Raw genomic sequence first — 15,347 nt, 5'->3', positions numbered from 1 at the left:
TTCAGTTTAATATAGTGTAGGCCTAAAAAACTAGTGTTCTATTATTGTGTAAACTATTCATGTTTATCATTCTTCCTTATTCTTCTTGCTTAGCTTTTTAATCATAATAACTTTAGTTTCCACCAAATAAATGATAGTTACACATTTATTGTTAATACTGAAAAAAAAAATCATAATTTTTTTTGCAGTAATATTAGCTTGTAACTGTGATATTTTGAAGGAATGTACATGTACAGTACAATGGTGAGTATTTTAAGGGAGATAATAGATGATGAGGGTGATTATTACACACCCAAGATGGCCGTCTATCGAGCCCGTCAGTGTGTAGGAATGTGGTGGGCGGGGCTTTTGGCGCTGGTGGCAAAGTTTGGGAATGATAGAAAGGCTATTGAAGATAATCGTGGAGAGGAGCTGGAATGCTACTGCTTTGCGGATTACAGTAACATTTACACGTTGTTTTCTGCAAGCACCCAACACCAGTGCTTGGATTCATCAGGATCTAAATAAAGGTACGCAATCCTGAGACATGTCGGAGGACCTGAGCTCCCAACCCTGGTCCATCAACAAGGATGACTATGAGCTGCAGGAGGTGATCGGTGAGTGTGTACCTTATATGATAGCCGGTGAACACATAGGTTTGTGTGTATCTAAAACTCTTATTTGGTACAAAACGGTGCGTCAAAGTGAGTTGTGCGTGTTGGTGTTGTTCAATGTACAGTAGGTTGGTGGTTCTGTAAATATGGGGTTTTAAATTATGTATTTAAACCAGGGTTTGTGATTTTTAAACTAATTAGCACTTGTTATAAGCACATATTTCAACTCAAAAAGTCTTAATTTTAGTTAAAAGCTAATGAGTTAAATAGGTGTCTGCAAAAAACTCATAACCTCCACTTCAGTTGTCAAGCCTGTCACGTATGCCAAGTTCAATCTCTCTCTCTCTCTCTCTCTGTCTCTAAACATATTTAACCGTTCACCACCTTAATGAAATGCATGTGGTGTAGATGATGAAGTTTAATGGCACTCAGTGAATAGCCGTCTGACAGAGTTTGCATGGCAGTATTTGAAGACATCTGCCTAACAGCAAAATGATTCAGCAAGCGACAACGCCTCATTCTGCTGATAAGCCCGAACACGTGCAGTAACGCTTCTTCAGTAATGACACCCTTTTTATTTCCTTCTGTAATATTCTCAATTCTCAGTATATTGTAGTGCACCTATTGGTTGACAGGATTGTGGTACCGCCCACTTTTACCTTTGGTTGAAAACTGCTTACTGACTAGTACTTGTAGGCTACTCGGCGTTTGTTTACAGATGACTGTCGAAACATTTCTAAGAGTTAGCATGGTCTGCTTAATTTAGAACCGAGTCATATGTCAGACCGGTGAGAACCGTACGTCTTTTCATTGTGGGTCTCAAAACCCCACAGAGAACGTCCAGCACGAGCACATGCTGTCATAAACTAGTGCGCGCGCGCAGACTCTATACGAACCTCTGTAACATTCCATTCATGCATGGGTCATCGCTCCACATTTACATCAGTGGAAAGTAATAAATATCATGTGATATTTATTTATTCATGGACTAGATAGTGTTTTGGTTGACAATTGTATGACCTTTATATTCAGGTAGTGAATAAATAACTGGTGGTTTGGTCTGGGGATGCATTGAACAAGATGTTTGACTGGGTTTCTCCAACTTGTTCTGTAATAAATGCACCATATGTGGCTTAATATTTTCCACCACCCTCTTGTCGTGTGGCCGTAAAGACACTGTTATAAGCTGTAACTCTTTTTGATGATCCATGACTGACCAGCGAGCAAGTTTTTACAGCCAGTCAGTAAGGTTCTCCAAATCTGCTTTCTAGGCATGATCTTCTTCCATGTGTTACTCTCTTCATTCTCTGAGCACTTTACCGTTTGATTTAATCTCGTTACATCGCAGGGTTTAGCATGCGATTACCTCCTCTATGCAGTCACACGAGTGCTGGAAGAGTCATCTGATACCTGACATACTTCTTTCCAGAGCTTTAGACCCCAAAGGGAGCTTTTTGCATGTTCCGTGTTTTACTAGTTTACAAAGCTGTAAAGCTCTCGCCAGAGTAACTCATGATGCAGTTCAAACTTTAACCACTTTTTTACTATTAAATTGGTAATAAATTGCCCTCATCCTCTATTACAGTTTCACGTTTTAATAATACAAAAACAATGGATTAATAATATGCACAACAAATTGCATCACATAAAATATAGATTTTCGCTTGCCCTTCTCTGGAAACAGATATTTTGAAATTTGTATTATAATCTTTTTTTAATTTTTTTAAATTAATTTAGTTTAAGAATTTATATTAAAAGAAAAAAGTGTTTGAAATAATGGTTATTTTTATTGAAAGTGACTGTGAACATTAGGTGGTATATTTTATATATGCTTGATAATGGCCCAAGTGTTCAACAATTAAAATAGCTTTTTCTCTAAAATTACTACGCATTAGGGCCTAGCCTGTGTCTAGTCTCCTGTGTGTGTGTGTGTGTGTGTGTGTGTGTGTGTGTGTGTGTGAGAGAGAGAGAGAGAATGTAAGACTGGTCAAACCTGTTACTGTTACCTTTTTTGACTCATCAGCTCTAAAAGTACCTCACACCTTACATGTCAGCTTGTGGAAGAGGAATGTATCATCTTTCAGCTTCATGTTAAAAAGTATCCTTAGTCTGGACTTGTCTTTTAATAAGTCTTTCTTTTTAAAGCTTTTTATCGAAGTGCACCAAAATAGCCTTGACATTAAAGTTTCGGGTTTGTTTTTATAAGCTGCAATTTCCCCAAAAGATTTAGTTATTATCCCCAAATCCCCTGTATGTCTCCCTGTGAGGATATGTCGTGCCCTCTAGCATGCACCTTCAGAATTGCTTCTTTGTTGTAACCTGGCATGTGACGTGACATGCTAAAACAGGAGTTCATGCTAGAGGCGAGTTTGATTGGACACCTTCTGGAGTTTAAGTTTAAGGTTGGACATCTCAAGCTTCAGTATCTTGTTATAATCAAACTGTACTTTAATCGCAGTCTCGGACGGTTACTATTCTGTCTTTAAACTCATTCCCAGGTGTCCCAGGACCGAAATAATTGAAACAGTGACGTTTAATAAGCTCTAAAGTCCCGTTATGGCAAGTCATTTCACTCGGCGGCCATCTTTGAAACACCTCTCGAGCAGCTATTTTAGTCATGCTTGTACAGCTCCTATCTCTTTGAATGGGGACGCATCAGATTCTCCAAAGCTGTTCACCAGGCTTACGATTACATTTCATATTTGAAATCACCAATGAAATCTGACAACGGTTTACTAATCATGACAAAAAACTGTGTTTTTCAGGCTGGACCAGCCAATGCGCAATTGCGCATGTGCAGTCATAAGCACGCGTCTCAGAACTCTGAGTGTTTCTATCGCGATTCGCAACTAGAGCTTCTAACGGCAGCTGCATTGATGACTTTAACAGTTGGCGATGGGCTTATGGGCTTATTTGGAAGGCGGGACTTATTCTGCTATATTGCGCTTTGCACGCTTTCTCCCATAATATGATTGCATCGTCTTTGTACATCTGAAGTCTTTGTTAGTGCTTCTGAAATGGCCATTTTGACTGTCAATAGCTATGTTTCCATCCAAAGTTGCGTTTTGGATTTTGTACAATTATTTATATTATTTGAATTGGTCATTTCAGAATGACCAAAACAGCATTTCAGATGCTTTGCAACAAGATTGGTCCGCTGGTTAATCCAGTTATGACGTCTCGTCGCACAAAGTCACATGACCTTTTTGATGCGCATACGGTAATGTGTTTCCATCGTAGTTTATGTGCATGTTTTCTTATTGGATAAAAAATGCATCAGACTCAAATTGAGCACGTACATTTTTTTATGCGATATCCCAAAATGCACGTAAAAATAGTTGGATGGAAACATGGCTAGTAACTATTTTGTGCACACAGCGTGGATAAGCTACAACAAGTAAACGTCAGATGTGTATAGGGTTTTGCTGACAATATCGATTTCTCGATTTTAATCAAACTTCATTCTCATGAACCGATTCTTACATCAATTCTTGAATCCCCAAATCTGTCTTTTAGTCAATAGCCATGTTTCCACTGCAGGAACTTTCCCCAGGAACTTTGGGGTGGTACTCCGTGTGTTTCGACCGCAGGAACCAGGGTCTCAATGAAGTTCTGGTGAAAATGTCCCCCTCAGAAAGTCCCTGCTTGCGAGGTAGTACTTTTTCAAAGTTCGGGAACTTTCGGGGATGGGACTTGGGCACTGAACATGATAATTAGTTTAGTTCATGCCGCATTTTGATTGGTTAAAAATCTGTTTGCGGTGCGTGCAGTCCCACGTCACCGGACTAATTTGCCTAATCTTCACAGTACTTTAGACCGCGGTGGAAACGCAGAAAGCAACAGGTCTGGGAGAAAAATTTTCCTGGGACAAATTGTTCCGGCTAATTTCGGTGGAAAGGCGGCTTATGCTGTTTTCAGTTGATGCGGGAACAAAACTTTACTGTGCATTATTTGTTGCATGTTTGCCATCCAATAATCGCAATAGAGGGTAAAAAATATCCCAGGACATTTTTAGTCCTTTGTTATATGAAACAAACTCAGCTTTCAAATTCTTGCGTTTTCATCATAAAATTCAAACAATAAATATCGTTTGAGGGCAGCTTTTATTTGAGTGTTGATGATGATTAAATTTGATTTGATTAAACTTTAATTTGGCTTCAGTTTTCGGCTAAATGAAAACAGAAATTAAAGTTTCTGTGTTTCAGTAAAAAATGAATTGCAGTGTACTAATCTTCAGCCCTAAATCTCTTGAATCATGAATTGAGAAGTCTTGATTTACAGGATAATGTAGGCTTGATAAGCATAGACTAATAAAGGAGCTGGTTGCTCTTCTGTCGCTTTATTTGGGCTCATTTTATGGTGCTAAGCATTTCTGTGTGTCTGAATCCTTGTGTAAACTGGCCAGTGGTGTTGAGCCCAGCTGGAAGCTGAAGTTGCTGACCAGAGCAGCTTTTATGAAGGCCCTGTTTTCTTGTATTCCAAGTATTGCTTCACTTGGTTTAGAGAAATGCACTAAAAGAATGTGTCTATATGTGAAATAAAATAAGCACTTAGTTTTCATCAGCCACCTTGTAATTATTAATAGTGCTTACTGCTTAGCAAAGCATCTCTATTATTGCTCATACTTACGGTTAGAGATCTGAACACACCCTAACCGTAAATGTTGATGTTCAGTGCATAAATCATCCTCCACCATTGTTTTATGGACACGAATGATACCTCAAATAGTTTGTAAGTCATCAGACCCTTTTCTTTGTGGATGATAAAATGGGCTGGGGAAAAACACATGCATTAAACGTTGGACGAAAGACATATTTAGCCACTTGTGAATGGTTCTTTTGACTTTGACGAATGAGCAACTTGCGGAGCTTGCTAGCAACTGAACTTGACGCTTGCTAGCAACTGCTTTCTTCGCGGAAGCTTTGCATTCAAAGACCTAATAAATCTTCTTCGCGTCTGGGTCCTGATCGCGCTGTCAGGGTTTATTCTGGGATACAACCTGCTGGATGTACATTATCCCTTACTTACTGGTAAATTGCAGAACCGATTTATCTCATTTTTTTCTTTATCTCTTACCGGTAATTTACCAGTATGTGGATTTTAACCAGACTGTATGTGTAAAAGGGGCTAATGTCAGGCTTTTTTTATTTACAACAAAATAAGCGAATTACCTGCACAAAACTACCTCCTAGGAGGACTTGGGTGGATTATATATGACAGTCAGGTGACTTATCTGAAACAGCTGCACGATTAATCAACCACCCACACAATCTGATTCCTAAATGACAGCGATTCGTCAGTGTCTAGTAAACCTTTGACAGATTCACATTGAAACATTCAAATCTGTGCCTGGCTGCCACTGACCCAGAGAAATCAGTTGTCATGTATAGGTATGAAACAGCTTTACAAACGGTGTTCGGACTGGGATAAAAGTTTAGTTCAGATATGAACACTGACGGTAGCGATCAAAATCGAGTAATTCAATGTTTTGAAAGTAACTTGCGCTTCAAATAACAATTATATCAATTACATCGTAATTGGTCTGCAAATTGCGGTACTAGATGGCGACAAGTGACTGTTAAAAGATGTATTTGTCATTGAATCATTCATTCAAGAGATTCGTTCAAAAAGGTTGATTGATCTAGTAATGAAAGAAAAGTTTGTTTCATCCAGTAACGAAACAAATGAAGTATTTATGAGTAGCCTAAGTCATTGAATCATTCATTCAAACCATTTTAAAAGAAAATCCTTAATGAAACTTTTTAAAATAGACTGCAGCAATTAACATTTTGACAGAATCTCTTGTACATTACTTTGTTGTTGTTGTCTGTTCAGAACTTACTGGGCATTCATCAAAATATGAGCAGAAAATGTTTCGCCAGATTCGCCAGTTTTTTTCTAAAACCCAATTGCAGTGTTATGAGATAGGCCATGTGTGTTTAGTTTACCATCCACTTTTAGGCTGTAAACACAATGCAGTGTGTAGAACATTTTCACCTCCCACTGCAATTCTGAGAACTTGTGAACAGCTTTAATTTCATAGAATTGAAACTGAAGGCAGGCACATGTTCTTTCCATTAAAAGCGTGACATTAATTGGAGTTGAAATTAGTCAACGTTTCCTTTTGTCTTCCAGCCAAGGATGGGTTTGTCTGATTTGCTTCGTCCACATTACTGTTAATCACAGACACAGATTTGTTTTAGCTGGATCCGTTTGTATTAAACCATGTAATCCAGGAGGATTTCTCGGGTACTTCTCTTATTCCACTCTCCGCTGAAGTTTGGAGCATACTCAGCTGAACCATTGTGTTGGTATCTTCCCAGGGGAATTGGAGTCTTGTTATTTTACTGATCCTAGCTGTTTTTTCCACCTCAGAGAGCACAGAGTCTCCTCGGATGGAGTCAGACCCGTGCTCTGTTCCTCTCAGCTTCCACAGTCCTTCACTGTTCTAGACTTGAAATGTTTGATTACTGCTGTTTGACAGTCTGTGACTGTAAGGCGAAAAAGAAGCTGTGTTTATCAATGTTGCCTTGAGTTGGAAATTCTTTTTCCCTTTTAAGAGCATATGAGTCATTAGGAGTGTTCAACTTGAAGTGGCGCTGCGCAGACCGATCGGTGTATGACAGGGGCGGTTCTAGGATTCGGTCTTCAGGGTGGCTTGGCTTAGCCCTTCTTAGCCCTCCCTTATTAATTAAATTTCACTGCGTCTTGCGCTTGAATGGCTTAAAGGATAATTCCGGTATTTAACACCTTGAGTCTATTTTGTAGTTTGTTATGGATGAACTAGAGTGGTGGACACTTTTTGACTCTTTTAGAATCACCTTTGACCGCTTCAGAGTGGCTGTCTATGGACATGCACGAACATGTCCTTAAAACAACCCTTAACGTTCGTTTTCAAAACTGAGTGGTTAGTGGTGTTTGTTGATGATTAAAAACAAATATATCGGCGCAATGTATAATTTCAATCCGTGTTATTTGCTATAGTATAAATATTTTTTCAGATACCTCACAACCGCGTATAAACTTCCGCTCGATATTTGAGTCTGAAGCGTTAGCACACTCCCGACCACTTGATGGCGACAACCACTTTGCCGTACAAGGACACGGTACGGAACTCGGTGTCTAGCGCATAGAGCACAGTTGCTCTGCTCACGCTAGCCTTCTGAGAGACGGAGAACTGAGCAAAAAGACTACAACCAAAAGTAAAGAGCCCTTTTTTCCGTTTCCGGTAGCGCAGTAATATCAACGAGCAATGAGTCCTCCAACAGAAATCAATGGGATTTTACAAAATGACAAATAAAACACGACAGAAACTGTATTTCGCTACGCTGCTTGTTTTTAATCAACGAACACCACTAACCATCGGTGAGTTGCACAGTTTTGAAAACGAACGTTAAGGGTTGTTTTAAGGACATGTTCGTGCATGTCCATAGACAGCCACTCTGAAGTGGTCAAAGGCGATTCTAAAAGAGTCAAAAAGTCGAGACAGGACCCATCGTCAATTTCTGTGTCCACCACTCTAGTTCATCCAAAACAAACTACAAAATAGACTCAAGGTGTTAAATACCGGAATTATCCTTTAAAATCACTTGAATGTTTAAACTGATAGCTGAAGACTTAAAACACGTGAAAATAATAAACTTTCTTGAAGCAAATTAAGCAAAACTGGCTCGATCTTTGAGAGAGGCAATTATAGTTTTAGGGGGGGCTGAGATGACAGACAAAACACCTAAAAACGGTCTAGAGCCGCCCCTGCGCGCTGGATGACAATGCCAGACCCATGCTTTCGAATCACTATTGTGGTATTGTTATACGTCGATCAGTCTGCGCAGTGCCACTTCGAGTCGAACACGCCTATTTTCTTCATGAATCTGACTACACTTGCTGTTCTGTATGCTAGAGAGCTTTGAGAGAGTGCTTTTAGAGAGTATGTAAAAAGAACCAGTTCAAATGACTACCTTTCTTCAGCATTCGGACTACATTGATTGTGCTGTATGTCACTAAAAATAATCAGTTCTTATGATTTAACTTTCCTTCTCAATCAGACTTCACTGGTTGAACTGTGTGTTTTTGGTTTACTTCATCTTCATCAATTGGACTGCACAGGTTATGTTGAAAGCTTTGAATCCAGTTAAAAGAACCAGTTCATATGAATCATATGAATCATACATTCAGTGTCTGAATCAGGCTACACCGGTTGCACTGTATGTTTTTGATTCATTAAAGGGATACGTCACCCCTGGAAAGATGAATGTGTATTTAAAATAGGTCATTTATGTAGAAGAAATGTGAAATTATTTTTGAATTTGGAGCTTTCTAGACTGAGAAAAGCCAGAAAATGTATTTTTGGCTTATGTGGATGAAAGACAACAACTCCCAGAATGCACTTGCTTCGCTCCCCTAGGAGGCCACTCCCAAGCCACGCCTACCGGTTAGAGAGCGCAGTTGAAAACAACAAGGCTAAGCTACTAGTGAGACTCTGACGAGTTCGCCCAAAATGTCCGGGATTCGGCTTTTGCGTTCTACAGTCGCCATTCATTATGTTTACTGTGGCAAGCAGGACGAGGCTGAGGGCCGCGGGAGAAGGGCGCGAGGCCGGTGGCGTGATTACTGAGACGCACCGGTCTCCTATCTCTCACGGAGGAGCGGGAATTTTCTTAGCAATGTTAAAACGCACATCAACCGGTCACTTGTTTAGCGTTCATGTAAACACTACATTCAGAGTCACCATTCGGAATGAATTCAGTTAGATTGAAACAAAAGGTGTGCATGTAAACAATGAATAGCGACTGCAGAAAGCAAAAGCCGAATCCCGGACATTTTTTGGGACGATCTTGACGGCTGGACATGTCCGGGAAAAAGAGGATGGTAACCCCTACTACTCAGCTTTCTCCTACTACTCAGCTTTCTCCACAGAACAAGAGCCTGTTAGCTTAGCTTCCAAAGAAAGACGGCTGATACTATGTGTACATTCTGTGAGTGAGATCCCACCCTCTATGGGCTGGTTGAAAACATGTGGGACAGCCCCTCCTACTGGCTGTAGTCTTTAGCCTCTGGCCAAAAAATCCTCCGATGACGCAAAATTACGATTTTTGCGTCATCGGAGGATTTTTTTCCAGACAAAAAATACATAAATCTCTCATCTCAGGGGGATATGAGGGTAGAAAGCACGGTAATTCGAAAATACTACTGGTTTTCTACTAATACAAAGCTTAATGCTAAATCCTGAAGTATCCCTTTAAATAGAACTGGTTCATGTGAGTCATTTGTTCAGGAATTGGACTACACCAGTCATGCTGTATGTTAAGACATGATTTGCTATCATTGCTGTTATTTTGAAATCGTGTTCCGTCTTTTTCTGCTACATTCTCCACCAATTGTCCAGATGTTCTTTTCGCGAAATCCAATTCGCCCTCAAAGTGAATCTTACGAATTCCTGTGCATCAAGTGTTCCATCAGAGCTTTTCTCTTGTACGAAGCTCCCTAAGTGTGACATGTCTCAGTGCGGCCCAGAATAGTGTGTGGAATGCAAGCCTAGGAAATGTAATAAAGGGCTCCTGAGAGAACAAGCTGACTCAAGGTAGCACAAACAGAGAGCTGTGCATGAAGGAACACATTCACACCGCTCTGAGGGACCTCGGCCTATTTCAGATGCTGGTCTATTGGGTCGTGTATCGCAAAGAAGTCAAATTCCACACTTTGTCCTTTTATGACCAGTTGATTTGGACTTGTTCAATACTTGTGTCTTCCATAATGTACTTTCCTAAATGAAGTGTCGTACTCCCCTTTAGACCATTTAATGGATACTGGAAAGTAAGTGAAGGCTAGCATAAACCTTTATCTCCTCATAAACTTCCTCATGAAGTTAACATCCTTTCTAATGGGACATCAAGTAGGAAGGAGGAAGAAATTAATAATTCAGATTTAGATTTTATTTTTCAGTCTCTAGGCACTTGTGGTCAGATCACTGTCTGCGCATCTTGGTAATCTTGGTAAACATTTGGCTGAATGAATCAAATGAATCAACCAGAATGAATCAAAATCCTTGATTAAAACCAGGCGTATATCCTCTTTTTCTACGGATAATTAGGGAAGCAGCTACACAACATCAGCTGGTGGTTCTTCATTTAATTTTTCTTAGGCCCGTAGCCTGGTAACGTAATATTGAATCATTCGATTAAGAAAGCAGCAACAGGCCTCCGTAAAATCTTGTAGTGATTTTCAACTAGGGCGAAAACTTGAGAACACTAACATAACAGCACTTTATTGCACCCAACACACCTGCAATATTAACGTCTAATAACTGACCATATAAAAGTATGTCTTTGATATTCACAGGTTGTTTTCAGTACTTTATTATGTTTATATAATGAAGTATCATGACTTTATTATATTTGTTATTGGGTTGCTAGGCTGCTTTTGCTGTTTTATTACTTCCCTCTGTGTGAGATATTTGACATGTTTATTGGAGACAGAAGGAAGTTAAGAAGCATCAACAGTTAGAGAGCGCTTTAACGAGTATATTAAACGTTTGATATAAACTAGCCGTTCAAAGGTTTGGGGTTAGTGAGATTTTGTTAATGTCTTTGAAAGAAGTCGCTAATGCTCACCAATGCTGCTTTTATTTGATCAAAATACGTTAAAAACGCCGATATTGTGAAACATTATTAGTTTAGAATATTTGTTTTCTATGAGATCAAAAGAACAGCATTTATTAAATAGAAAACTTTTATGACATTATAAATGTCTTTACTGTTACTTTTGAAATTGAATGCATCCTTGCAAAGTAAAACCATTTCTTTCTTTTTTAAACAAAGAAATTTTTTTTAGAACAGTAGCGTTCACTGATGACCCAAAAGTTTCAAACATTATGACCATCTGCCTAATATGCTGTTGGTCCTCCGCATGCTGCCAAAACAGCTGTGACCTGCTAAGGCATGGACTCCAGACCCCTGAAGGTGTCCTGTGGAATCTGGCACCAAGACGTTAGCAGCAGATCCTCCATGTCCTGGAGGTTGCGAGGTGGAGCCGCTGTGGATCGAACTTGTTGGTCCAGCACATCCCACAGATGTTCAATTAGATTGAGATCTGGGGAATTTAGAGGCAACACCTTGAACTCTTCACCATGTTCTTTAAAACATTTCTGAACAATGTGTGCAGTGTGGAAGGGGGCTGAAAGAGGCCATTTCTACCAGGGAACACCATTGTCATGAAGGGGTGTACCTGGTTTGCAACAATGTTTAGGTGGGTGGCACGTGTCAAATTTTCGTCCACATGAATGGCTGGACCCAGGGTTTCCCAACAGAGCAAAACATTGACCAGAGCATCACATTCCCTCCACCGGCTTGTCCTCATCCCACAGTGCATCCTGGTTCCATCACTTCCCCAGGTAAACGGCGCACACGTACACGGCCATCCATATGATGTAAAAGAAAACGGGACTCATCGGACCAGGCGACCTTCTTCCACTGCTCAAGTTCTGACGCTCATGTGCCCATTTGGACAGTGGACAGGGGTCATCATAGACACTCTGGTTGGTCTGCAGCTACCCAGCAACATTTGCGACCCATTCCTCCATAACCATCATTAAACATTTTGTGTGACTTGTGCCACAGCAGACCTTCTGTTGGCTCGGACCAGACGGGATTGCCTTTGTTGCCCTTGTGCATCGAGGAGCCTTGTGTTTGTCGCCGGTTTGTCCCTCCTCGGACCACTGTTGGTAAATTCTCACCACTGCTGACTGGGAGCTGCTGATTATTCATCAGAATAAATTAATGTAAAATGGGGGACATGAGGGTGCACAATTACACATCGACCAATGCTGATGATTATTTGCCATGAAATCAAAATGGACAATTCTTATTTTTATGGAATATTGCAGCATTTAATTAAAACGATTTATTCATGCACATCTTCTCTGATGACATGTTTACTGAGATCACAGCAATAGCAAACCACAACCATCCAGTGGACAAAATCAAGTCCCACCCTACATTTTTTGTCTTGTTCGAGAAGCCGTTTTACATGAATATACGTCAAAATAGGGAAGAAAAGACTATTGCAACTTCTGTTACATGCCAACTTTAGTACATCCTTTCCTGAATCATCCCTAACAACCGATTGTTTGTTTGTCTGTAGGAATTACTTAAACTCATGCTGTTGGCACAGGCAACTTAATCTTTTCATCATGTGCACTGTGCTCCTTTAATGTATAGCATAGCGTCTCAAATATAGCTCTCTGATTGATGAACGGTGAACATCCCGGGTGACCTGTACTGTAGTATTCACAGCTTGCATTGTGAGGGCCAATGCTGGGGACCAACATCCGTCTGGAGGCTGGGATGTGATTAATGGGATTGCTGTCAGCACATTTTAGTAACATTTTGGCTATACTACTTCAGCTCAGTCTCATCATTGTGCTTCAAATTCTCCAATGACTGTGTTTGGCTGTACACAAACTAGTCAAACCAGTTCAGTTCAGAAAATGAGAATTGTTGTCAGATTTGTTCCCCTAATCCATGGTGCCCTGCTGGTGCAATCAAAATGCTAAACAATGAGGTTTTTGTTATTATTAGGCCATATGGAGTTTGAGTAGTTGATTAAAGATGATTAAAAAAAATTCCCTCTGCCTCATACCAGCACAATAATATGTCATTTATATTCAGCTCGCAGTGGAAACATAGGTGCTTTCTGATTTACGAGGGTCTCGGGCCCCCGTAGAGTCTTGTCTTCTATTATTCAGGATGTGTGGACTAGGACAACCTTGCGTTCTCAAGGATAACTGTCTCCTGAAGTGTCTTGTCTGCTTTCTCTCCTGTGCCAGTTTGTGGTGCCATGAACAGAACCTCATTAAAGCATTCTGGAGATTAACCTCTGCAGTAAAGTTGAAAGCCAAGTATAGCGCTCAAATCCTTCGACTTATAGTCTGTTAGGATTTAATAGTCTTCTCGAATAAATGTCCAATGCTGCAGTGACAGAGGAATGTTTTGATTTAGCGTTTAGCTGTCAGCTTTTATTTAGCACTTTCCCAGGGAGTAAGTGTAATGGCCGGAGAAAGATGTTATTGTTTTTAATGAGCAATAATCTTTGTTAAAATGTCTCATAACCGATGTGCAGAACCAATCATTATTGTATTTCTGCTTTTTGACACGGCAAAGAACATTTGTCATTCATACAACAAAAAAGTATAACAATTTTAATATAACAGAATTTTAAATATAAATATATTTTATTAGTTTTAAATTAATTGAATTGTTATGAATGATTTTTTTATATATTTTTTTGTATTATAGTTTTGTCAGAAAAAAATTAACTTCTCACAAATATTTCTGTTTAGATTGCACCTAACATTCAAATTTGTAATATATTTTTTGATTTGAATACATATTTTTACTTTGAATCTCCAAATTAATGTAGAAACATGGATGAAATGAGTAATTATAGCCATTCGACATTAATGAAATGAAAGCCAATATCATTTAATATATATATATATATATATATATATATATATATATATATATATATATATATATATATATATATATATAATTTTTTTTTTTTTTTTTTTGTGAACTTAAACTTCACATAAACTCAATAAAATACGTCACATTTAGCCGTGCCTTAAATGTGTGTCTCAAATATAGTGTTGTATTGTATATAATATTGAGTGATGTTTCTGTCGATATCAGCTTTTTGATCTCGGTTTGATTAAGAGCTGTCAGTTAATTATCTTGCACATTAAGTAAATTGTTAACTTATTGTTATAATCCCATTAAAGTTTCTGTTCTTAAATTTGACAGATCTTCAGTTAATTAAAATGTTATTTGGATCAGGGTTTCCGTTGTCCGGTAATTGCCGGACATTGGCCGGAAAAAAAATGAAATGTCCGACAAAATTAAATCTCTCCGGTCAAATTGTCCGATTAAAAATGCCTAATAATCCCGCCCCCCTAACACAATCTGAATTTGAGAATAAGCCTAAAATGTATAAAACAAAAATACACCAACCTTTGGCTATGTTATAAAGGAACAGGCTATACCGTTTGAAAGTTATTAAACAACATCGCATGCTGCATTTCAAATAAAGCGCACGCCTAAAACGGCTGTAATATAGACCTAAACAACGAACGAATGAGTGAGACGTTTCAAATATGGCCAGGCCCAGGCAGGCTAGCCGTAAAAGCTTTTTTAGAGGCCAGACGCGACGGACGATGGTGAATCAGGAACGCCTGAAGCCTCAGATGTCCAGACAGCTCCACCACCACCGGAGAAAAAGCAGAATCGGATCAAGTCGAAGCTGCGAAGTCGCCTTGCGGAGAACAAGGTTACGCGGCTTATGCGCATTGCAAGTTGTGGAGAGACACTAGCCGCGTTTCCATTAGGCTACCCTTCAAATTGCACAAATTGAAATTGCGAATTAAAAATACGCACATTGGAAACACGTTAATTTCGCAGAAACTCCCGTTTATCGCAAGAACGTTTTTATGCTCGCATGAGGTGGTTTTTCAGGCAATTCGAAAAAGGAATATTTCGCAAAACTGCAATGGAAACAGTTTTTGCGCATTTGCAGTCACCTGACTTAGAAGACGCGGTGTGTTTGAGGTCCATGTATAGCTACGCAAATAATAATAATTGTATATTATTTTATTATATTATAACATTTAATAAGCTATATTTAGAAGACGCTTTTATGCAAAAAAGGAACAAAGCTGAGTGTGGAGCGCGCACTGCATGGCACGGAGGCGCGGGCGTG

At 39.4% G+C, this 15,347-nt stretch overlaps 1 protein-coding gene across 1 annotated transcript in view; it reads left to right on the top strand.

Annotated features, from left to right (window-relative positions):
- Positions 1-234: 234 nt before the first annotated feature.
- The window catches only part of oxsr1b (oxidative stress responsive kinase 1b), a 60,770-nt gene continuing 45,657 nt past the window's right edge, over positions 235-15,347 (top strand). The window contains exon 1 of the mRNA XM_082183912.1: positions 235-596. Coding sequence (XP_082040038.1) covers positions 527-596 — 70 coding nt within the window. The 5' untranslated portion in view covers positions 235-526. The remainder of the gene's footprint in view (positions 597-15,347) is intronic.

This window comes from Leuciscus leuciscus (genome assembly GCF_965113295.1).
Source record: "Leuciscus leuciscus genome assembly, chromosome: 11".
Lineage (NCBI taxonomy): Eukaryota > Metazoa > Chordata > Actinopteri > Cypriniformes > Leuciscidae > Leuciscus > Leuciscus leuciscus.
Note: the sequence above shows the minus strand (reverse complement) of the source record. Positions and strands in the feature narration are given on the sequence as shown.